Source organism: Leucoraja erinacea, chromosome 4, assembly GCF_028641065.1.
Source record: "Leucoraja erinacea ecotype New England chromosome 4, Leri_hhj_1, whole genome shotgun sequence".
Lineage (NCBI taxonomy): Eukaryota > Metazoa > Chordata > Chondrichthyes > Rajiformes > Rajidae > Leucoraja > Leucoraja erinaceus.
In genome coordinates this window covers 47,387,382-47,412,229 of record NC_073380.1, presented here as the reverse complement: position 1 = coordinate 47,412,229, position 24,848 = coordinate 47,387,382, and the positions used below count along the sequence as shown (strand labels likewise).

Genomic DNA, 24,848 nt, shown 5'->3' with positions numbered 1-24,848 from the left:
TTTTGCTGAAAATGTTCAATATTTTCTTAATCATTTCAAATAATATTCACAGAGTCTGCAGTATCATTCATCTATTCAAATACTCTCCCTGTTTCTTTCCTTTTTACTGCAGTCCTGTTTTATGCCCACTGAAAATTCTCATGCTATATTCTGTGATTAACATCCTTCCCCACAAACTGGTGGACAAACTGGGGGACTTCCACACTCCACCTGCATGTGGATAAATAGCTTCCTGCTGGGTCGCAGCCAGAGAGTCAGAGTGGGCCATCACACATCCACGGCCCTCAGCCTCAGTACCGGCTCTCCACAGGGCTGCGTACTGAGCCCCCTGCTCTACACCATCTACACACATGACTGCACCCCCGCCCACCACAGCAACACCATTGTCAAATTTGCAGATGACACTTCGGTGGTGGGATTCATCTCCGGGGGGGACGAGTATGCCTACCCGGATAAGGCGGAGCAGCTGACAGTGTGGTGTTGAGAAAATAACCTGCTCCTCAACACCTTAAAGACAAAGGAAATAATAATAGACTTCAGGAAGAATAAAACGGACATGGTACCATTGATTATCAGAGGGGACTGTGTGGAGAGGGTGGCGGATTTCCGCTTTCTGGGAATCCATATTGAGGAGGACCTGATGTGGAGCGTGAACACCACTGCGCTGCTGAAAAAAGTCCAGCAGAGACTGCACTTCCTGAGGGTGCTGAGGAAGAATAACATCACTCAGAGACTGCTGCTGTCCTTTTATCGGTGCTCCATTGAGAGCATCCTAACATACTGTGTATGCGTGTGGTACACCAGCTGCACAGCGGCTCAGAGGAAAGTGCTCCAGAGGGCCATTGACAACGGCCAGAGGATTGTCGGCTGCCCTCTCCTTACCTTGGAGGACTTACACAGTTCCCGTTGCATCAAAAAATCCCAGAGTATTATAAAGGACATTTCCCACCCCGGACACTCCCTGTTTGAACTGTTGCCGTCAGGCAGACGGTACAGATCTACAAGGACAAGGACAAACAGACTTAAAAACAGTTTTTACCCCACTGCTATAAAGGCATTAAATGTAGCCGCCAAGGAACGCAGGGGCGATACATACTAAGGGACTGTGGTACACTGTGACATCGACAGAAGGATGGAGGGTTGGGTGTTTATGCGTGCTATTTTCATGATATTTATTTTAGTTGTTTTTAATATTTTACCTTGTATGTATCGTTAGCTTTTAGAAATGTTTGAATTGTATTCTATTCTATTCTAACTATAGCCATCTAAAGTTCTACAGATTTTGGACTTCAATTAAAGAACTATCTGCAGAATATCGAAATGCCCCTAAAAATAGAGCACACACTATATAGTCCACATTTTGGCTGTCTCCATGTAATTGCCCTCCTCAAACCCTGCTGACTTGAATCGTCCAATTGCTGTCTTCTTTGGCTTTCAATACATCAATGCCTCAATTTTATAATTTTCCCTTTTTGTTCAAATCCCTCCAAGGTCCTCCCTCCCTCCTCTTTTCAGCTGACAGCACTCGAGAATTTATAGATTCCTCAAATTTGGGTCTTCTATACTTCCCAAAATTTGTTAATACTTCGAACGGTGCAAATAGCTTCAGGCACTAGTCAAATTCACTCCATAAATCTGCCTGACTCTAACACTCATGCTTCCTTTAAGATAACCCTTGAAATCTACAATAAAAATAGAATATTCAGCAGAGACTATTTATTTGTTCAAACGATGTGGGCATTGCTGCAAAGGCTAATGTTTATTGTCAATCTCTAATTGTCCGTAAACTGAAGAAGCAGTTACGAGTAACCCAGTTTTGTGAGTCAGGAGTCATATAGACCAGACCCAGTAAGGATGGAAGATTTATTTCTCTGACGAGTGCATCAAATTGGTTGCTGCAACAGCGTGCTAGTTTTTTGTTGCCTTCACTGATATCATAATTTTATTCCAATATAATTTATTTGTAATTCCCCAGCTGCTTTCATGGGGTTTAAACAACTATCCAAAAATAGATTGAAGATCTATATTTAATAATATCTGGTTTTAATTAAGTAATATGATACATACAGTTCAAAATGAAACATTTTGATAGACAAGTCCAATTTTTAAAATCTTACAAGTGTTGAAATAATGGCACAACCGTTATTCTTACGTGGTGATATAATTCAGAATCATAAATTTAAATCACCAATATTAATGGTTGGCTACATTATTATTTAAAGATCATTTCAGAAGTTATGTTTCTTCGCAACTTATAGTATGGTTCTAACGTATTCTTTACACAATTGCCTTGTAATTTTATTTCAGTCATGTGAGTGACTACGTGAAGTGCCCGCCAGCCTGCATGCGCGTCAATACGCGGACCGCATGGGGCATGAGTCGGAGCAGTTCGCAACTGCTCTGACAGGTAAGTTATTTTATTTTCAGCGGGCCGCTACGGCAGCGGGCTCGGAGTAGCTGATGGAGGCGGCGGGTCATGGGCCGCCGTGGAGGCTTCATTAGGAGCCAGATTCCATTTTGCGACTGCCGGTTTTGGAGCCCCGAACGGGAACAGGCGGGTGGATTTTAGGCCACCGTGGAAGCTCCATAGGAGCTCGGTTCCGTTGTGCGACTGACGGTTTTGGAGCCCCGAACGGGAACAGGCGGGTGGATTTTAGGCCACCGTGGAAGCTCCATTAGGAGTTGGGGCTGCCGGCGTGGCTAGGGAGCTCGCTGCTAAAATTAGCAGCAGACGGTTTTAAAGTAGCTAGGTTTTGATCACTGTCAAAAATAACAGCAGCAGGCGCTTTTGAAAATTAGCTGCGGCCAGGGCAGCGTACGCTAGGTAAGCTCAGCTGCCATACCACCAAAAAACTTTTAAAACTTAAATGCTGCTAAGGCAGCATATGCAGTGGACTATATAGTGTGTGCTCTATTTTTAGGGGCATTTCGATATTCTGCAGAGTTCTTTAATTGAAGTCCCAAATCTGTAGAACTGATTAAGGCAGTTTTTTAATAGCAGTTGCTGTTCGGTCACATTTGTGACTATCGCAGCAGATAGGACATTTATTATCATACACCATATGGTGTAGTAAAATTTGACTTGCCATTACGGCACAGTATGGGGCTCCACTGGAGTGGGCGGGTGTTCTTAGGAACTCCATTGAGGCTCCAGAAAGGAGCTCCTAGCTTGGGAAGCCTTTTTCCAGCTGTGTCTATCAGACACCTGTGGAGCAATACCTGGTGCAGGGTAGCGTCATGATAATTTCCGCTCAGTAGAGGGGACTGTTGGAGATCCTTCATAAGAAACCCCAACCATGTGGATATCGACAAAGCAGTCAAATCTTTGATCCAATGGAACTATGCTTCTGTTTAATCATATGAACTAACTATGTTCCGTATACCGGACGCATTACAGACGGCTCCAGTAATTTGCCTGTGACAACACCTGGCAAGGTTGCAGAATTTTGCTCCCACTCTGTTTATTGGACTATCGGGAAGAGGTGACTGCGATTATAATGCCGGCTCATCCGAGCCATATGGGGGCAGAGGCCTGACGAAACAACACGTGGTGCAGGGTTGCGCTCTATTTCCTCCTTGAAATACCCCGTTGAGGCTCCAGAAGGGAGAAAGGACTCGGAGTCACTAGCAGGTGCAACCTGTCTGGTAAGTATAATAAATAATAATGATTTATACCGACAGAGCGCCAATCTGCAAAGCTAGTCCCGATTCGGCTCCTAGAGGAAGCAGCTTGGCAACCCGTCAGGGCAAAGTCAAAGCCAAGTCTGTGGGATAAGTCCTGTAGGATGATTTGGATCAAGGGAATTCTGTCCCCACAGCTATGGAAGATGTGATTGGCCGTTTGGCTCAATTGGAACATCTGATGAATCACATGGTGGCACAAAAATGCTCCATGTTACGGAGGCATGTCAAGCAGCTGCTCCTGGTTCAGGGTTGCAATATTCCTCCCACTCGGATGAAAGGAATGTCGGAGATGGTGCCAAATAAGATGCACTTATGCCTGAGGCAGCTCCTGGTTCAAGGTTGCAATATTTCTCCCACTCGGATGAAAGGAGCATTGGAGATGGTGCCAAATAATATGCTCCGTGTTAGGAGACATGCACAGGCAGTTCAAGTCATATGCCTGCAGCAACTCCTGGTTCAGGTTTGCACTATTCATCCCACTCTTAGGGAATGTTCAGAATATGGAGATGACACCGAACATGATTCCGAACATGACTTATGCCTGAATCCCATGCTTTAATGCATGATGTACAAGAGGTGCATAGGAAGAGCTGCCTGCTCTTGCCTCTAATTTGCTATTCCCTCTGGGACGGGCAAGCCACTACAAGAGGAGTTGGCCAGCGGCATCAGCTATCTAACATCACACCAGCTGAAGAAATGGCAAGCATGGCAGACAGAGTCTGCAAATGGAACTTCGCTGTAGCTCCAACAAGCAAATCGACCCGTGTTCAGAGACGCTGGCAGGTAAGGTCTCTTTATTTATCTCCGTAAAACTCCAAAATGGAGCAGTCTGAATGAAGTAGAATGAAGTAGTTGGAGTCTTCCTCAACACATGTTTAAATTTCTGCTCAGTTAGCAGAGTTTGCCGGTTCATTGGAATCATCATTGCCATCCTCTCTGGGATAGGGAGCTACCAGCAGGAAGCTGGTCTGGCATATAATATTTTTTATCCGACCTGCAGGTTCATGTTGTGAACCAACAATGTATTTATAATAATCCGTAGGCTCTCAATACCAATATTCCTGATTGAGTGGCGGATCGAGGAGATTCGGTTGTGCACTCTGGCGACTCAAACAAGTAGCTTCAGTCAGAGGACTGTGAAGCAATTCCTGATTCAGGTTTGCATTATGCTAAATTCCACTCTGAGGTAGAATGCTGAGAATTCATGGTCCACTTATAGTCAAGAGTTGACAGGGTACTTGTCTTCCCACATCATGGGGAGACTGTGTTTCAGCTAGTCATAAGGTTCTGATTATATGTTATCAGCGAAATGTATCAATCACTAGATAATGCATTTTCTGCGGCAAGAGAAGCCAGAAATGTTTCCGTCCGTATGGTCAATAGACGAACAGTGGTTCAGAGGGGAATCAGTGTCATCTCATCGGAGGATGAGTGGTCTGGCCTAGAACTAGAGGGGTATATTTCTGATACTTCTCAAGGTTACAAAAACATGGGGCATGCCGAATCAGGTTAGTAGGTACACAAAATTGCTGGAGAAACTCAGCGGGTGCAGCAGCATCTATGGAGCGAAGGAAATAGGTGACGTTTCGGGCCGAAACCCTTCTTCAGACTGATGGGGGGTGGGGGGGAAGAAGGAAGGAAAAGGGGAGGAGCCCGAGGGCGGGCGGATAGGAGGGTGGGAGGAGACAGCTAGAGGGTTAAGGAAGGGGAGGAGACAGCAAGGGCTAGCAAAATTGGGAGAAGTCAATGTTAATGCCATCCGGACGCAAGGTCCCCAGGCGGAATATGAGGTGCTGTTCCTCCAATTTCCACTGTTGCTCACTCTGGCAATGGAGGAGACCCAGGACAGAGAGGTCGGATTGGGAATGGGAAGGGGAGTTGAAGTGCTGAGCCACCGGGAGGTCAGGTTGGTTATTGCGGACTGAGCGGAGGTGTTCGGCGAAACGATCGCCCAACCTGCGCTTGGTCTCCCCGATGTAAATCAGCTGACACCTAGAGCAGCGGATGCAGTAGATGAGGTTGGAGGAGATGCAGGTGAACCTTTGTCGCACCTGGAACGATTGCTTGGGTCCTTGAATGGAGTCGAGGGGGGAGGTGAAGGGACAGGTGTTGCATTTCTTGCGGTTGCAACGGAAAGTACCCGGGGAGGGGGTGGTGCGGGAGGGAAGGGAAGAATTGACAAGGGAGTTGCGGAGGGAGCGGTCTTTGCGGAAGGCAGACATGGGGGAGATGGGAAGATGTGGCGAGTGGTGGGGTCACGTTGGAGGTGGCGGAAATGGCGGAGGATTATGTGTTGTATTTGCCGGCTGGTGGGGTGAAAGGTGAGGACCAGAGGGACTCTGCCCTTGTTGCGAGTGCGGGGATGGGGAGAGAGAGCAGTGTTACGGGGTATGGATGAGACCCTGTTGTGAGCTTCATCTATGGTGGCGGAGGGGAATCCCCGTTCCCTGAAGAACGAGGACATTTCTGATGCCCTGGTATGGAATCCTCATCCAGGGAACAGATGCGGCGTAGGCGGAGGAATTGGGAGTAGGGGATGGAGTCTTTACAGGGGGCAGGGTGGGAAGACGTGTAGTCCAGATAGCCATGTGAGTCAGTAGGTTTGTAATGTATGTCGGTCAGGAGTCTGTCCCCTGCGATGGAGATGGTGAGGTCAAGGAATGGTAGGGAAGTGTCGGAAATGGTCCAGGTGTATTGGAGTGCCGGGTGGAAGTTGGTGGTGAAGTGGATGAAGTCAGTCAGTTGTGTGTAGGTGCAGGAGGTGGCCCCAAAGCAGTCATCAATGTAACGGAGATAGAGGTCGGGGATGGGGCCCTGGTACGTATTGAACAAGGATTGTTCAACGTACCCGACAAAAAGGCAGGCGTAGCTGGGGCCCATGCGTGTGCCCATAGCTACGCCTTGTGTTTGGAGGAAATGGGAGGAGTCAAATGTAAAGTTGTTGAGGGTGAGGACCTAAGCGGAGTCAGGTTAGTAATTGGCTAATCTGATCATGTGTTTAGTTACCCAATAATGGATGATTGGGTTTCTGCAATATAACTGATTCAGAGAATCGATCTTGAAGATGCATATTTTACCATATCTATACACAAGAGACACAGATTATCTGGTGGTTGATAACAAAGCCAGTGGTGGGAGCCAATGCTGCCCTACTCAGATCTAAGGGCATTGTGGCATCGAGTTTTAGATAATATGCAAAATTTGGCAGCTGATAAAACTTGAGGGTTATCAGTAGATACCTCTTGCGATATTAAGTATGAGGCAACATGAAATTTAATAGTGCCAATTTTGACTATTCATTCAGGCCATGGTAAGGCGGCTGAAGCAACTCCTATTTACTCGCTCACGAGTAATGGCTGGGGCAGCCTGTTTTCTCGGGCAGCTAGCTCTGCACAATTGGATGGTAAATTTGTGAACAAAATATGGGAGTTTATTTTCACTGAGCTTGCTAGTACCTATGAGATGCAAGATAGTTTTCTTTATTGTTATTCAATAGTCTCAAGATATTGCTGATGGCTCATTAGCAGCCAATAGAATGGATAGTTCCCTTGTCGTCATACAGCAAGAGGCTTGCATAGTGCACGTTAATCTTATATTACTAAATCGCTGTTCTTGACCGCTTTTGGCTGTCTGTGCTGCGATTTCCGAGAGAACGCCGCCACCTACGGCCGTCATTTTTGGCCACCTCGCTCAGAGCCCCCCTCCGCCGCATGTGTGCCGAGGATTTTGCCCGTCGATGAAAAATGACAGAGATATTAATGTTTTTACAAAATTCACCATTCTCTCTGCTGCCCCTGCTGGAGGGAGGGGGAGGGATTATAATACCAGGAAGTGGTGTGCTTCAATTAGTCTCTGCAAAATGGAGCTCTGTAAAATAGTCTCTGTCACTCTGAGCTCCGAATGACACTGAACAAATGTACATCACTGTGAGTACCCTTAATGTGGTTTGAAAATGAATATATGGTTAGTTTGAAATAAAAAAGCACTGCCTGCAAATGGTTGTTTGGGTTTGGGTTGAAGTAAAAAGGCACTCTCTCCCCTCCTCTCTCTCTCTCCCCTATCCCTCTCTCTTTCTCTCTCTCTCCCCCCTGTCTCTCTCCCATTCTCTCTCCTCTCCCCTCCCCCTCTCTCTCCCCCTTCCTCTCCCCCTTCCTCTCCCCCTTCATCTCCCCTCTTTCCTCTCCCCCCTTCCTCTCCCCCCTTCCTCTCCCCCCCCCTCCTCTCCTCCCCCCCCCTCTCCCCTCCTCCCCCTCCTCCCTCCTCCCTCCTCCCTCTCCCCCCCTCTCTCTCCCCCCTCTCTCTCTCCCCCTCCTCATTCTCTCTCTCCCTCTTCTCTCTCTCTCTATCCCCCTCCTCATCCCCCCCCTTCCCCTCTCCCCCTTCCTCTCCCCCTCTCTCTCCCCCTCTCTCTTCTCACGCCTCTCTTTCTCTCCCTTCCCTCCCCCCCCCCCCCTCTCTCTTTCTCTCTCCCTCCCCCCCTCTCCCCCCCTCTCTCTCCTCTCCCTCTCTCCTCTCCCCCCCCTCCCCCTCTCCTCTCCCCCCCCTCCTCTCCCCCCTCTCCTCTCCCCCCCTCTCCCCCCCTCCCCCCCTCTCCTCTCCCCCCTCTCCTCCCCCCTCTCCTCTCCCCCCCTCCTCTCCCCCTCTCCTCTCCCCCCTCTTTCCCCCCCCCCCTCCTCCCCCCCTCTCCTCCCCCCCCCCTCCCCCCTCTCCTCCCCTCCCCTCCCCTCGCCCCCCCTCTCCTCTCCTCTCCCCCCCCCTCCTCCTCCCCCCCTCTCCTCCCCCCCTCTCCTCTCCCCCCTCTCTCCCCCCTCTCCCCCCCTCCTCTCTATCTCCCCTCTCCTCTCCCCCCCTCCTCCCCCCCCTCTTTTCCTCTCCTCTGCCCCTCCCCCACCGTCTCTCTCCCCTCTTTACCCCCCTCTTCCCCTGCACACATCCCCCCTACCCCCCCTCCCCCACACCCTCCCCCCCTCCCTTCTCCCCCCCCTCCCTCTCCCCACCTCTCCCCTCACCTCCCCCCCCTCTCCCCCTCCACACCCCCTACCCTCTTCCCTCCACCTTTCCCCCTCCCTGCTCCCCACCTCTCCCCCTCACCCCCCTCTCAGCATCCCCTCTCTCTCCCCCTCACTCTCACCCTCTCTCGCTCCTCCCCCACCGTTCCACCCTCACCCACTCTCCCTCTTGTCCTCCTCTCCAACCCCCCTATCCCTCTTGCCCCTCTCTCTGTGTCTCTGTCTCTCTCTCTGTCTCTGCCCCTTCTCTCTCTGCCCTCACTCTCTACCCCCGCCCCCCCCTCTCTCTAGATGTGACTGCAAGTTGGGGGTTATGCGTCAGTAGATAGGGTGGTTATTGGGTAAAAGGAGCAAATTAATAATATTAATATAATATCAAGGGGGGTAATTAGCGTGAGTGCAGGGGGGGGGAAGTTAATGTGTGTGACTCTGCATGCCCCCTCCCCCCCCCCCCCCACAATCGCACATTGGGGGAACAGACCCAACGGGTCTGCACTTGGTCTAGTACATTATAAAATTTGGTGAATATGTCTGAATATTTGCAGATAGAACTCTGCACAGTGTTGCATGAGTTATTGTCCAACTCAAATTCAATTGGGACTACGGACCGGTTAAGAACAATGGCGATGCATCATGATATTAAGAACCCATGTTTTTTCTACCATTGGTACACAAAAATGCTGGAGAAACTCAGCAGGTGCAGCAGCATCTATGGAGCGAAGGAAATAGGCGACATTTCGGGCTGAAACCCTTCTTCAGACTTTTTTCTACCATTAATGGTTTATCTGTTGAAGTGTTTCACACACAGATTGGGTTACGGCATGAAACCACAGAGCTTTGAAGTCTTTCACGTAGTCACTCACGTGACTTCGAAATAAAATAGAAAGATTAAACGAGAACTTACCGCTTGAAGTTTGATCTTTATTTTATGAGAAGTTGAAGTGAGGGAATACGTGCCCTGCACTCCCAACCCTACTTCTCATAAAGATCATTCGGTAGTTCTAAGGTCGTTCATCTTTCTATAGTTTAAGTTCAGCAACTAGTCTGTGGTTTCATACAGCAGCTCTAAAGATTGACACGCATGGGGGCTGGCGGGCTCTTCACGTATTCCCTCACTTCAACTTCTCATAAAATAAAGATCAAACTTCAAACGGTAAGTTCTCGTTTAATCTTTCTATTATTTTCTAGTCTTCCTTTCCCTTCAAATATTAGGCTTCAATGGACATTATCTTTTAATTAACTCCAACATAGATTGCATTTGAAACCATTGAGGAAACCATCAGAAATGTTCAATCAAAACAATTGCTCAACACGTATTTTGTATCTTAAATGATAAAGTTGCCTTGATTGAAAATATTCCAGTATCCTTTGCAGGTCTTCCTTGGAGCCAAGCATAGCTCAAACTCGTTGTGCTTATTTTCATTTCTAATGGAAACATCTTGCTACAGCTTTAACATGCAGCGAAACACACAAAGTGCTGGAGGAACTCTGTGGATTAGGCAGCATCACTGGAGAGAATGGACAGACGATGCTTCGGGACAAACGACACAAACCATTGTCTGTCCATTACCTCCACAGATGGTGCCTGACTCACTGACCTCCTACTTCACTTTATTTTTTGATCAAAATTCCAGTATCTTCAGTTTCTCGTGTGTCAGCTCTCATGTCAAAGTGGACAATGTGCATTCATAAGCAAAAAATTGATTCATGTTGCTCATAATGTCAGTAATAAGATAGTTATCACTTTAAATACATATTTATTACTTTGAGTTGAGATACTAAAAATGTGATGGTTACTGGTTGATCTCTGGCAAGTATGAAAATTCTGATTTCCATTCTACACAATATTTTGAAGCAGTCATTTCAAACAGAGAGTAATGCAGTACCCAAATTGTGCCAACCTGCTCCTTATTTGATATTGGTGATTTTTGTATCAGATTTTCTAAAAATTGCATTATTATTGACTGAAATATTCCACCACTATACTGAGGCAATATATGAATGTAAAATATTGTGGATATTGGAAATCAGAAATTTAAATTGGAAATACTCAGCAGATCAGTTAGATTGCTGAATCTTTCCACCGTGTTCTGTTTTATTGAGAGAACATGTACAGGTAATACGTCCTGAAATGTAATCTCTGGAACTCTCTGCCACAGAGGGTAGTTGAGGCCAGTTCATTGGCTATATTTAAGAGGGAGTTAGATGTGGCCCTTGTGGCTAAGGGGATCAGGGGGTATGGAGAGAAGGCAGGTACAGGATACTGAGTTGGATGATCAGCCATGATCATATTGAATGGCGAATGGTGCAGGCTCTAAGGGCCGAATGGCCTCTACTCCTGCACCTAATTTCTATGTTTCTATGTAATTAGAAAGTTGTTGCCTCTAAATTAATCAACAAGTTATCATGTGTATACATTTTGTATTTTGTTTTCATTTTTTTTTTCATATCTCTATTCAATGTAAAGGGCATCAATGCGTGAGATGAAAATGCTTTTTAACTTTGGTACCTGATGTAAAGATGAAGCACTACTGTTGGGAAATAGATAAGGATGAGGAATAAACAACAAACAATAGACAATAGGTGCAGGAGTAGGCCATTTGGCCCTTCGAGCCAGCACCGCCATTCAATGTGATCATGGCTGATCATCCACAATCAGTACCCTGTTCCTGCCTTCTCCCCATATCCTCTGACTCCGCTATTTTTAAGAGCCCTATCTAGCTCTCCCTTGAAAGCATCCAGAGAACCTGCTTCCACCGCCCTCTGAAGCAGAGAATTCCACAGACTCACCACTCTCTGTGAGAAAAAGTGTTTCCTCGTCTCCGTTCTTAATGGCTTACTCCTTATTCTTAAACTGTGGCCCCTGGTTCTGGACTCTCCCAACATCGGGAACATGTTTCCTGCCTCTAGCTGGTCCAAACCCTTAACAATCTTATATGTTTCAATGAGATATCCTCTCATCCTTCTAAACTCCATAGTGTACAAGCCCAGCTGCTCCATTCTCTCATGACAGTCCCGCCATCCTGAGAATTAACCTTGTAAAGAGAGAATAGTTCTCTCCACCCTACCTGAAAAGTAAGCTGTAGCGGAACACCCAAAAGCTCTCTGGGTACCTGTTACGCAGTTTTTTTGGGTTTTTTTTGTTTTGTTACGCTTTAATTAACAGCTTTGATGACATACACGAGATATTCCCAGTCGATAGTCACTGATCCTTTAATTCCCGGAGGCGATGGATGGCAGACTTCACTGTCACAGCCGAGGTGGTGTTGTAGGCCCAGGCTCCTCCAGCCACAGTCTTCATGCACGATCCACAATGCCAAATGCCAACAGCTCTCCTCTTCATCTTAGTCTTCCCACAGAAGGAGCAGGTGTACTTGGCATGCTGATTGATCTCGAGCTTCTTCACCATTTTACGGAGCGACGCTCCATACCAAGTGCTGTACTTGTCCACAATCCCCACTTTCTTTGTGCGTTTCGCCATGGTCGTGGCTCCGGCAGAGAGCACACTGCATTGTTCCTGTCAGCTTACTTGATGACCTCGGTGATATAGCAAGTTCGTAATGTATTTTGTCAATTTACCATTCAGCCATTATGAGACAATTGAACTTTACTTTCCAAAGGATGCACATCTGTAGAGAATGTAATTATTTCACTCTCTGCTTGTTTCAAACACAGGTCCTGAAGATGAAAGAGATAATTCCCTGAGCAATATTTTTGCCACATCCCTAATTATGTAAAAATGCTACTTTTCTTGCAGGATAGTACTTTCTTTTTCTAAATATGCTGTGTTATTTGTCATTTGACATATATCACCATCATCTGTTTGAGGCATGACATTTTTCAAGGAAAGATTTTACATTAATATCACACACCACATCAAGCAATGAGTCTACATCTGCTGGAAAAGAGTCCTTTTAAAACCCAAACAATTAGTTAATATTTTCTGTTTCTAATTTGCGATGTGGCATTCTTTTTTATCGTCCAAATTGTAAATGTGTAGTTTTATGCCATTCTGGCCTCATAATCAGATAATGAACTGAGATTAATCTGATAGGTTTCATAGTAATTTTATCTCGGTTATATGGTTTTGATTTGATTTCTTTCCTGGAACATGGTCTTCAAATTAGGAGTCAAGTTCATTTGACAGAAGGACTGTGGGTGTATTTATATATTAAGTTTATTTTCATTTAGCATTAAATATTGATTCTTTTTTTGTGATTCACCCCCTCTGCAGCAAACTAAGATTGTCATTTGACTTTAGATAATGTGGGAATACGTTGTGCAGCACTCTCCTTGCCCCGATAAGTTAATAGATTTTATGATTACAGAAATATTGTGTGGGAGAGGTACCAGCTTTACCCAGGAAACCCTTCCACCACCAATGAAACTGCTTTCACATGGGACTTCAGAGGGTAAAACAAATGAGTATTATGTAATAGAGATTATCTAGCAGGTTTTACATCTTAACCTTTCCTTTATTCCCCCACACAGATGTACTGGTATCTGGGAAACCATGTGACTGTGATGTTGCAGTTGAATGCCAGGCTGGTGAGCCAACCTCTCTAGAAGTAAAGCTCACAAATCAGAGCAAGCGTACCGTGGGCCCATTTGCCCTCACTGTCATTCCATACCAGGACTATCAAAATGGGGTTCACAACAATGATCTTGGGCAAGCTGTTACTTCAATTGGATCCAATACATTCTACATAGATGCAGTAAGTAGAGCATGTAATGTACTTACTGCATAACACACAAAGTATTTTGAAGTCAGTCACTGTGAAGAGTATTGTTGATTAATTTCTCAATGATTATCAGTACATTTTAATGTATTATAAAAATCAAAGAAATAGATTTGTCCTGAAGGCATCTCACTCTCCCTCTTCAGTCCCCTATTCCCCTTCTCCATTATCCTCTCTCTCCCCACCCTCCACCAACCCTCCTCTGCTTCCTCCCCTCACCCCCTCCCGCCCCTCCTCTCTCTTTTCCGTCCCCTCCTCCATTACCTTGCCATCCCTCTTCCTACCCCTATTTTCCTTCATTCCCCCTAATCCCCCAGCACTCCCTCCCCCTCCTCTTCACCCTCCCTCTTCTTTCCCCTCTCCTCCTCCCATCTCCATCCCTTTCCTTTCCCCTACCCGCAGTCATTCCTTCCCTCCCTCCCTCCCTCCCTCCATAACCCGTCTCCCTCCGCCACTCCTCCCACTCCCTCCCCCTCCCTCCCTCTGATTTTATTTTTTTCCCTCCCTCCCTCCATCATTGTGACGCGAAGACAGGCAGGCAGCAAGTGGAAACATGGTTTTAAATGTATTTTTATCAAGTCCATAACCCGTCTCCCTCAATCTGAACAAAACTTGCGAACGGACTCCGCCACTCCTCACCAAAAATCCCGGTGCTATCCCACCCCCCACAATGATGTCATTGTGAATGAAAACGGAAGAGTTTGAATAAAACTGATTTTATTTTTTTATTTTATGTAAATGTGATTTGGGATCCCATTGTGACATCATCCTTTTGCTATTGTGAGTCGACGCGTCATTGCAATTAGACAGGCAGCCATTTGGCATTATATTTCTTTGCAGAGAGTAGATTTTTCAGTGGAAAATTCCAATCCCATGGTTTTTCCCAAAAATGTGTTTTGCTGATCAAGTTTAAAACATAAAACTGCTGTAATCCCTTGTTCATATAAGTTAATAACTTGTAAAATATAACATCAATCTGAACAAAACTTGGGCGAACGGACTTCCCGGGACAATGGTGAGTAAGGTGGGCCAAAAATTGCGGTGCTATCGTGTACCGTTTTGGAGGAGTTTTGGAATCAAGGGTTTTATAAAGCAAATTATTGATGCTTTTTTTTACATGAAATGGGGCGTGTATATAACCCTGTATATAAAGGGCGAGAACTTTTGGGCTTTTTATATCCCGCAGTGTGCCGAATGGGGCACTAATCCAGCGCAATGTGAACGTTCTAAACCAGCGCGTTCACATTATTATCTATTTATTTAAGCAATTTTTTTCCAGTATAATTAATTAAATTAGATATCATGTTAATTGTGAATCCTTTGGACTATTGGAGAGAGATCGAAATTTTGTTAAACATGATTTTCTTTTTTAGTATCATTGCAATTATAACATGGAAGGGTTACCATTTGGCATTATATGATTGCTGATTGCAGCCAGTACCAGCTAGCAGCTGATTTCTCCATAAAGACTTTCTTTTGCTAGAATTTATTTACCAATCCCATGCCCCTTTATACAATATCCTTTTCAAATACACATCAAGTACTTTGCCGATGACAATATGTAATTAGCTACTTTCTTATTTTCATGTGATTTGTTTGAAAGAATGCTTCATTATGATAAAAATTTCATGTTCTCTTAATTCTTAAGAAAGTTATTTTGACTATCCCACAGCTTTTTTGTAATGTCCATGTCAATAGGGATATTCCTTCAAAATGGCCATAACGTATGTCCTTGTATGAAAGTGAATTTTGTCAAATTATTTTGCACCTTGTTGACAAAACTGCTATTTTTAAAATCTCAAATATTTTGCATTAAATTCATTGCTTTCGTGCATTACTTTAATCAGTATAATCTATGGTTTCGCAAAACTCCTTGTAAAGCCAATAAATATTTGCTTCCCTTCATACTTCAGTGTAGTTTCTATCTGTCATGATTTTTCAAAAGAATCTGCTTTGTTCTAAAGTTTTCTCTTTTTCCACCCTCCTCAGCAATGTGGGGGTACATGCATTCTGCACTTGTAATCTTTTTACACTGGGGCTTGTTGACATTTTGAACACTGCATGCTCTCTACAACTGTGATTTTTCATATTTTTAGATAGTAAAACAATCATATTTCTTATTCCTCTATGAAAACCCAGCTTGAAATATTGATGCATTTCCATCACATCTTATTCAAGATTTTAGTGGGAATTTAGTAATTGTTACGCCTCTGCTTGTGTATCTTAGTTATCCTCTTCATTTGAGGAATCAATCTTCTTTCCCATTTTATACTGATAATTGCTGTTGTTACTTCCTACTATTTTCTTAGTTAATTACTCCTCAACCTGATCTTCTATTTGATTTTATGAAATTGTCTTTTTATTTCAATATTTCAGTTCAGCTATGGAACACTTATCTTGTCAAAATACTTTTTTTTTCTCCTTGCTGTTTTGTTGTTTGATCGGACAGTTTTTGAACCAGGTATTTGACCAGTTTTTGAATCGGCCATTGAATAATTAGTAGGAAGGAACTGCAGATATGCAAAAAAGTAACGATGATAAAGGAAGCAGGCCATCTTTTTTTTGCATATCTTTATTCATTGTTCTTTATCTCTCCATATCATCGCCTATATCTCTCGTTGCCCTTATCCCTGACCAGCCTGAAGAAGGATCTCGACCTGTAACGTCACCCATTCCTTCTCTCTAGAGATGCTCCTTGTCCCGCTGAGTTCCTCCAGCTTTTTGTGTCTATCGAATAATTGGGTTCATTTCATCCAACTCAAATGAGAAAATGCTAATCTTTATGTTGATTTTTCTGATTTTCTTCAATTCACATCAGTAATCTATTTCTAATCTATTTCTCATCAGACCAAAATTAGTTTGAAATGCATCATCATTTTACATGCACATGGCATAATTGCTACCAAACCAATGATAAATACTTGTTTCACTATTTAAAGAACCTAGATGTGATCTTATTATATTATCAAAACAGCTTGGCTGAGCCATGGCACAATTATTTTGCGATCACATATTTACTAGTTACATACCTCCATTTACTATATGTTTTTTAAAGTGGTGGTAAATGGATGTGCACTATTATTTTCCTGTTGCATCAATAGTACTTTAGTGGTGGACATAGTTTTCATCATGTATCATCTTGACATAATTTTCTGGCAAAATATCAAAGAGATTAATGGTACCCAACATTGTTTATACACAAATACTGCAGCAACCTCAGACAAGGAAGATAGCCAGTTAATCACAAACATACAACATTTGCTGTGGCTGTATAGGGTGAAACGGTGACAGCTAGTAGAATCACTGCCTCACAGCACCGCTGGGCCAAGTTCAGACCTGACATTAGAAACTGTTTGGTGGAGTTTGCAAATGTTCCCAGTGATTGGATGATTTTCTCTAGGTCACCTGATTTCCTCCCACATGCAAAAGGTATGCAGACTGATAGATTAATTAGCGACTGTAAATCGCTCTTCGGGTGTAGATGAGTGCACAAAGCTGGAGGGAGTTAAAGAGATGCGATGAGAATATTTTTTAAAAAGGGATTAACATAGAATTAGTGTAAATGGATAGGTGTTTATTTGGTAGGCTAAAGAGCTGATTCAAATGGTGTATCTCTCCAGAACACTGATTCTGATATGTTATTAGCTTCATGAAAAGTACATTGCACTAATCAGATTGAGACCCTGTGAAGGAGCACAATTGACTTTGCAGTTGCTGAAATCAAGAAGGAAGAATCAACCAGAAACACCCTTCATGAAAATATATATATATATATAGATAACTGAACAAATAAAATAAGGTGTTGCTGTTGGCCTGCCACGGTGCAATAGTCTTCAGCAGTTGCGAGACTTGTTATTTATAATTGTTCTCGACCAATATAGTTGAGTTGGGCCAATACCCACTGGACACAAATATTTGGAGGAACAATCAATTTTACCATGGGCAGGACAAAAAGGGAAACTGAATATAAATTTGTAGAATAATAGAAAAAAAATCAAACAAAGAAAAGCAATTTGCTATTAGTTTCTGCTCTATGAAGCAAGGGAAATATTTCATTGTTCTGTAAAGTATTTAATGACACCAATAGTATATCTTAAACAAGCAATTGGATCTAAGTAGATATAAATGCACAGTGGTATTTAAGCTAAACAGAATTATTAAAAATTATAGATAATATATTACAGTGCACAGTCTGTACACAGGAGATATAAATCTTTGATAATAAGTGAAAATTATGCTCTTGGTCAATAGTACTACAGTAATGGATGTGGTGCTTTATTTGGCTCAAAGTATATTTTTTAAAAAACAGTTTATGAGGAAATCTTTGCTTCAGAACGTCTAAGATTTCATCCAGATTTTTCAAAGTCCACAAGGCTTTGGCCACTTGAAGTATTGTGTTCAGTATTCATATGGTTATAGGAAAGATGACATTAAGCAGGAATGAGTGCAGAGAAAATGTGTGAAAATGTTTCCAGAGCTCTTGGGCCTAAGCTATAGGGAGAGCTTGGGCAGGCTAGGACTTTATTCCTTGGAGCACAAGAAACTGAGGGGTGATCTTATAGAGGTGTGTAAAATCGTGAGGGAAATGGATAGGGGAATTAAGAGCTGGAGGGTATAAGTCTAAAGTGAGAGAGGATAGATTTAAGAACACCCGAGTTTTGCACTTAGACGGTGGTGGGTATAGGGGACAGGCTGCTAGAGGAAGCAGTTGAGGCAGGTGCGATAGTAACGTTTAAAAGACATTGGTGCAGGTACATGGTTAGGAAAAGATGAGTATGAGCCAAACTTGAGCAAATGGACTAGCTTAGATGGGGCGTCTTGGTTGGCTTGGATGAGTTGGGCTGAGGGGCCTGTTTCCTGCAGTATGACTGGCTCTATGACAATTAGAGATGAGCAATGACCTCACCAGCAACATCCACATGCTGAAAAATTATTCAAAAAAAGTTTGACTCTCCCATTTTGCACTCTCTTCACCCAAGTTTGACATTTATTTATGACATTTTCTTCAAGAAAGTATATGTCTATATTTGAACCAGATAAACTTTGATTTGTGTAAGAAAGAACTGCAGATGCTGGTTTAAATCCAAGGTAGATACAAAATAACTCAGCGGGTGAGGCACCATCTCTGGAGAAAAGGAATGGGAGACGTTTTGCGTCGAGACCCTTCAATCTGAAGAAGGGTCTCGACCCGAAACGTCGCCCATTCCTAAACTTTGATTTGGTTGATTTAAAAACCGTAACTGTTACGTTGTCAATTTAACTTCTGCTAAGACACCACATGATCAAATGTTACCAGGTAGATTTGAAGAAAATCATCAGCTTTGAATCAGCTATACGTGAAATGATAGACCACCTTTTTCTTCTGAACAAATTAAATCATCTGAAAAGTAGCTTCACCGGTAAAATTGTATTTTTAAAATAACTGTCCGTGCCATATTGCGAGTCCTTTTATGTTATTTTGAAGGAAAGTAAAATCATGGTACTATCAGAGCTGGATATTTGAAAAATTATTGACTCAAGATTAAAATTTGAGACGTGATTTCAAATCCATCAGAAATACTCTGACAAATACTCTGAATGTACCCAACACCTGACAGATTCATGCTCAGCTCACAGCCCCTAAGACATTAACCTCTTTCATACCATGTGATTTTTTTTTTAAATTATGTGAAATACATAACCAGTGGGAATCCTCATATCAAAGAAATCAACGTTGGTCATTGATTTTGTGCCTTTGAGGTAAACCAGGTGTCTTCTCCCTGTGTGTATTGTTTGACATTGTAAGGATGTTATTTCAGCTCACAGCGCTATCTGTGGTAGGTCTACCCATGTATACTTGTGTGATGATAAATGGTTCCTGGTTTGTCCTGTGGGGTTTCCTACTAAATGTTTTTATTTTCTTGTTACAGGTGAAATCCAGTGAAGATTTTGTTTGCAGTGGAGCTTTGCTATTCCTTTATGCTGGTGATTATTACTTGAATATAAAATTTCACGATGACAACTCAAGCAGGGAGTTGCCCCTTTCTTGGTTCTGTTTGCCAAGTGTTCATGTGCGTGCCATGGATCCAGCTCAGCACACAATGTTTTAAATTTATTGTACACGGTACGGATTATAAGACCCAGTGAGTTCGATCTTTGTAAATAATGACTCACTGGATATACTTGCCAACAGTATCTCCTTGAATATTCTGGTTTAGTACTGCAAAGACACCCTTCCAAAATAAAACATTGCTGGATATTTGTGTAAAGCTTATTTGGCCAAATTTTTAAATATCCAAGGAGCTGATAGCTTCAATCATTAAAATTACACAAAGTTAGAACTAAACCTGGATTACAGAGGAGATGGAAGGGATCTCTGGATGAAAGGAAGCACTTGATCAGTTGCTTAGTGTGCTCTTTGATCTCTCGTTGAAATTTTGTTAAAATCTAAAAGGTGAATGTATATTTCTTCGTATGGTTATGTGAACTCAGATGCACAATGGAAAATGGATGTTAAAAGTTTTTCTGAAATTTTGACCCATTTGAAAAAATAATGGGGAGCCGCATAACAAAAATATCAGTGTTGTGATAATGAAGGCATGTATCGATTACAAGTCGGATATGACAATGCTGTAAAGCTCAGTCTTAATGTTTCGTTAATACGTTACGTGTCCCTCTTTTAAAATCTTCTGCATAGTTTTCAGATATATGGGACACAATGTATTCTTGCTCTGTATCATAGCTGTAAGGTATCTGCTATTATTTGTGAGTCAGCAATATGCCTCATTCACACTGCATTGATCTGGCTGCAATCCTTTGAAGAGGTTATTTATTAGTTTGTCCCCAAGCAGTTAAAATAAAAAAATAAACTGGAAAGCCAGCTACAAAACTCAGGGTTTTTTTACAATTAAATTTACCATGGTTAGGTTTACCTGAACCATATGAATAATTCATGTTAACAGTTAATTTGCAGTTGAACTTCTGCAATGATTATAAAATAAATAAAATGATAAATATTCCCGGGATTATGCCTCTCTTTCAGCTGCAGTGTGAAGAAGGCTATTGTATGACTGTTTCAAACAAAGATCAGGAGCTACTGTAACAAGCATCACTGTACACAATCAAACTGCTGTTCTAAAGATACTTTTCTTTCCTGTACCTACAAAATGGAAATAAATTTGAATTGCATGTTCAGCAGTAATCAAAAATGGTCTCTTCCATGCTAATTATATTTGTAAGTGAGCATTTTGTTGACCAACCCTATCAGCCCTACAGAACTCAATTTTTAAATTCTGTCAACATTCAAGAATGGGTGGATTAACATGAAAAAGCACAATTTGCCAGTGCGAAAGATAAATCATTGTGAACTGATTAATGCGAATTATCCCGTTGCCTATTTTTATGTATTTAGACAATAGGTGCAGGAGGAGGCCATTTGGCCCTTAGAGCCAGCACCGCCATTCAATGTGATCATGGCTGATTATCCATAATCAGTATCCCGTTCCTCCCTTCTCCCCATATCCCCTGACTCCGCTATCTTTAAGAGCCCTATCTAGCTCTCCCTTGAAAGTATCCAGAGAACCGACCTCCACCTCTGAGGCAGAGAATTCCACAGACTCACAACTGTGTGAAAAAGTTTTTCTTTTTCTCTGTTCTAAATGGCTTACCCCTTATTCTTAAACTTTGGCCCCTAGTTCTTGACTCCCCCTACATCGGGAACCTGCCTCTAGCATGCCTCTAGCACGTCCATAATCTTATAATCTTATATGTTTCAATAAAATACCCTCTCATCCCTCCTAAATTCCAGGGTATTTCTCCACCTATTGTCAATGTTTCTAAAAGAAAGGCTCATTCTAAGTTTGAAGAGAATGCCCCAGGTTATGGGGTGCAGCACAAGTACCTTCTTTAGTCAGAGGTTGATGAATTCATCATTCATTCACCATCTGTGGAATTCATTGCCTCAGAACCCATGTCATTTGATATTTATAAGGCAGAAATCGACAGATTTTTAATTAGGAAAGATGTCCAGGGTTATGGGGAGAAGGCAAGAGAATAGGATTGAGAGGGAAAGATAGATCAGCCATGATTGAATAGTAGAGTACACTCAATGGGCCAAATGGCCTACTTCTGCTCCTATGACATGAATTGCAAAAGATTTTTTTTTAAGTCATAGAATCAGGCAGCATTGAAGCATACCACCTGACCACCAAGTCTAGGCCAACCATCAAGCCACCCATTTATACTAATTCTATTTCATTCTCACAATTCCCCCATAAATTCTGTTACTTACATAAACATGGGGGTTAATTTACAGCAGAACCAATCGGTTCTGATGCTTTTGGGGTGTGGGAGGAAACCAGAGCACTCTGAGAAAACCCACAGTGTCACAGGGAGAATCCACACAGCCAGCACCAAGGATCAGCATGGGCAATGGCACTAGAGTAGTGAAGATGCAGCTATGTCACTAGCTGCATTTTAGAATTTTCTTTGCTACTCCAAAAGTGTGAGGTATTGTGAACCTAGTTAAGCAGTTCTCTCTCTCAGATATGGTAAGGCAGTGATATAACATAGAACAGCAGAGCACATAATGCCAGATTTAACTAATCTCTTGCTGCATATGATGCATGTACCTCCATTCCCTACCTACCCATGTGCCTAAACAAAAGCCTTTCAAATGCCCGTATCGTATCTGCCTCCACCACCACCCCTGGAAGTGTTTTCCCAGGCACCCACCACTCTCTGTGTTTAAAAAAATATTTAAAAAATTGCCCCGCACATCTCCTTTCCTCACCTCACCTTGAAGCTATGCCCTCTCATATTTGATTTTTCCACCCTGAGGAAATGATTCTGACTGTCTATCCTATCCATGCCTGTCATAATATTATATACTTCTATCAGCTCTCCCCGCAACCTCTGGCATTCCACAGTATATAACCTACGTCTGTCCAACCTCTCCATGGAACCAATACCCTCAATCCAGGCAACATTCCAGTAAACCTCTACACCCTTTTCAAAACCTCCACATCCTTCCTGTAATGGGGCGACCAGAACTGCAGGCAAAGCTCCAAATACGGCCTGGTCAAAGTCATGTAAGCTGCATCATGATTCCCTGCCTCTTATACCCACGCCTCAAACTGTGAAAGCAAGCATACCATATGCCTTCTTTCCCACATGTGGAATTTTCATTTTCAGCATCAGTGTTTTATAGTTCTTTCCTGAATTAAATGATTTTTTCAAGTAAAATTATTAGCAACCTGTTCTAACTTATCCTATCAGGAAAGGAGGTCCATGGGGAGGAGCGAATGCCATCTGAACACAAGTCGTGGTCTGATCAACCCCGGCTGGGTCGCCTGGGTGAGGGTATCTGATGTTGAAAGACCCGAAACACCCAATGACCCCAGGTTACATCACTGATGATGTGATCAGGAGCATCTAACGATGTATTTGTATCAATATTGAGCTTTTCATAGCCGATTCTACTGAGATTATGATGTCATAGGTCTTGTCGAAAGCAAAACCTTTGTACTCACCAATATTTGACTGATTCTAGTCATTGTGCAGTATATCTTCAAGTCTGTCTCACAATGACCAATTCAAAAATGTGTTCTTAAAAGTAAATTGTGTAACGGTTATTGGCAGTTTCGCACAATTTCTTCTTACTTGCAACAAATTTGTGACTTCTGACAATTTTTGAAAAGATTGGCCATCGTATGCTCCCAATTCTGATTTGTTTTTTTTCTGTCAAAGGAACATTTTGAACCATTTGCAGGTCAGGGAGATTTGACGGCATGTGTGATATGTCTTGGGCTCATCTCAATGAGTTGAATGGTTATTTATTTTTCCCAAAGCTGACAGTTTAAAACCCTGAGTGTTTCCTAGTGTTTCTTCAATGGCTGCAATATGATTTACTTTGAGGAATATCTCCCAACATTTAATAGACACTACAAATGACACTACAAATGACTGGCATTACTGTGGACATTTTATCCCCAAAAATCCACTATTAACCTTTATTTTCACCCTAATTAGTGCTTTTAAATATGCTAGGTAGTTCAATTTACAGCCTGAGTAATTTCTGCAGTTTTAATACTGTTTCCACATGTTCCCATCCCATCTTTCTGTTTCTTGTATTCCAAAGGGGATTTAGGGAGGTGTTAAAAGGCATGTGACAGAGAGTAGTTTGTAGGAAGATTGAGGGGAATAGAACTGATGGTTACGCGTTGAAAGCCAGCATAAACACAATGAGCCATTTAGCCTCCTTAGGTTTATATTTATTATTGACACATGTATTGAGGTACAGTGAAAAGCTTTGTTTTGCATGTTTAGTTTAGGTTAGTTAGAGATACAGCACGGAAACAGGCCCCTCGGCCCACCAACTCTGCACCTTCCAGCGATTCCCACCTATTAACACTGTCCTACCCACACTAGGGACAATTCACATTTATATCAAGCCAATTAACAAACAAACCTGTACGTCTTTGGAGTGTGGGAAGAAACCAGAGCAACCAGAGAAAACCCATGCAGTCACAGGGAGAACGTACAACTTCCGTACAGACAGCACCCGTAGTTGGGATCGAACCCAAGTCTTAGGTGCTGTAAGGCACCAACTCTAACCCTGCGTCCCCGTACACGCTATCCAATCAGATCAGATGATGCAATGCCTAAATACAATCGTCAAACTCAAGTACAATGGACAAAGTGCAAGATACCTATTGCACAATGTAGTTCTCAGTCTTCTCTGTCTTGATAGATTCTGAAAAATAACAGGGCACTGGAATAGCCCGTTTTGGTAATTCACTGAAACATGGAGATCACAGTCAGGGAACTATGCCATCATTGCAAGTTGATTCATATGATTAATCGGGCTGAGGTATGCATTATATTCTCTGGTCCAGTCATCACACTTGTTTTTAAATAATGGATTGTTCAATTTGGAACGGGAGAATATTATGTGAAGCAGGCTAATTGCAACTACAGTATATGCAGTAAGGCAAATACTCATCATGGAGTCCTATAATTGCATGTAAGGTATCGAAATGATGGATACAATATATATAGTTAGTGACATCAAATTACATCATGAATTCCTAAGTTATGGGCATAAATATATAAATAATAATGGATTTTTAATTACCCATAAAAGTTATTTACAAATTTTACAAAGAATATTTTGAACCCCAGGTAGGCTTGAATTGTAATGGGATTGCCTGCAAAGTTGTTCAGTACTTGCAGAAATGTTTTCGATGAGCTACTGTTCCAAGACAAACAGAGTTCCACAGGGAAATTATCTAATTTTTCTGGTGCATTTGTATTGAATCAAATTTCCTAAATAACCATAGTAACAAATGTGAGTTGTGCAGAAGGGTAATGTATTTCTTTCTGCAAGATCCTACTGCTGCAAAATGTTGGTATGCATGAAGCAAAAGGCAACGTACAG

At 42.7% G+C, this 24,848-nt stretch overlaps 2 protein-coding genes across 7 annotated transcripts in view; one reads left to right on the top strand and one right to left on the bottom strand.

Moving 5' to 3' along the window:
- Positions 1 to 20,619, top strand: part of trappc9 (trafficking protein particle complex subunit 9) — a 504,918-nt gene extending 484,299 nt beyond the window's left edge. For all 6 annotated transcript variants that reach the window (XM_055634173.1, XM_055634169.1, XM_055634171.1 and 3 more), the window contains 2 exons: positions 13,185 to 13,408; positions 19,342 to 20,619. In XM_055634173.1, the coding sequence (XP_055490148.1) occupies positions 13,185 to 13,408; positions 19,342 to 19,521 (404 nt within the window). In that variant the 3' untranslated portion in view covers positions 19,522 to 20,619. The remainder of the gene's footprint in view (positions 1 to 13,184; positions 13,409 to 19,341) is intronic.
- LOC129696350 (60S ribosomal protein L37a-like) lies at positions 11,829 to 12,189 on the bottom strand. Its single transcript, XM_055634175.1, has one exon. The coding sequence runs from the start codon at positions 12,172 to 12,174 to the stop codon at positions 11,896 to 11,898; it is 279 nt and encodes a 92-aa protein (XP_055490150.1). The 5' UTR covers positions 12,175 to 12,189; the 3' UTR covers positions 11,829 to 11,895.
- Positions 20,620 to 24,848: the final 4,229 nt, after the last annotated feature.

Coding starts and splice junctions, on each gene's coding strand:
- LOC129696350 (XM_055634175.1), bottom strand. CDS start 12,174: ATGGCGAAACGCACAAAGAAAGTGGGGATTGTGGACAAGTACAGCACT.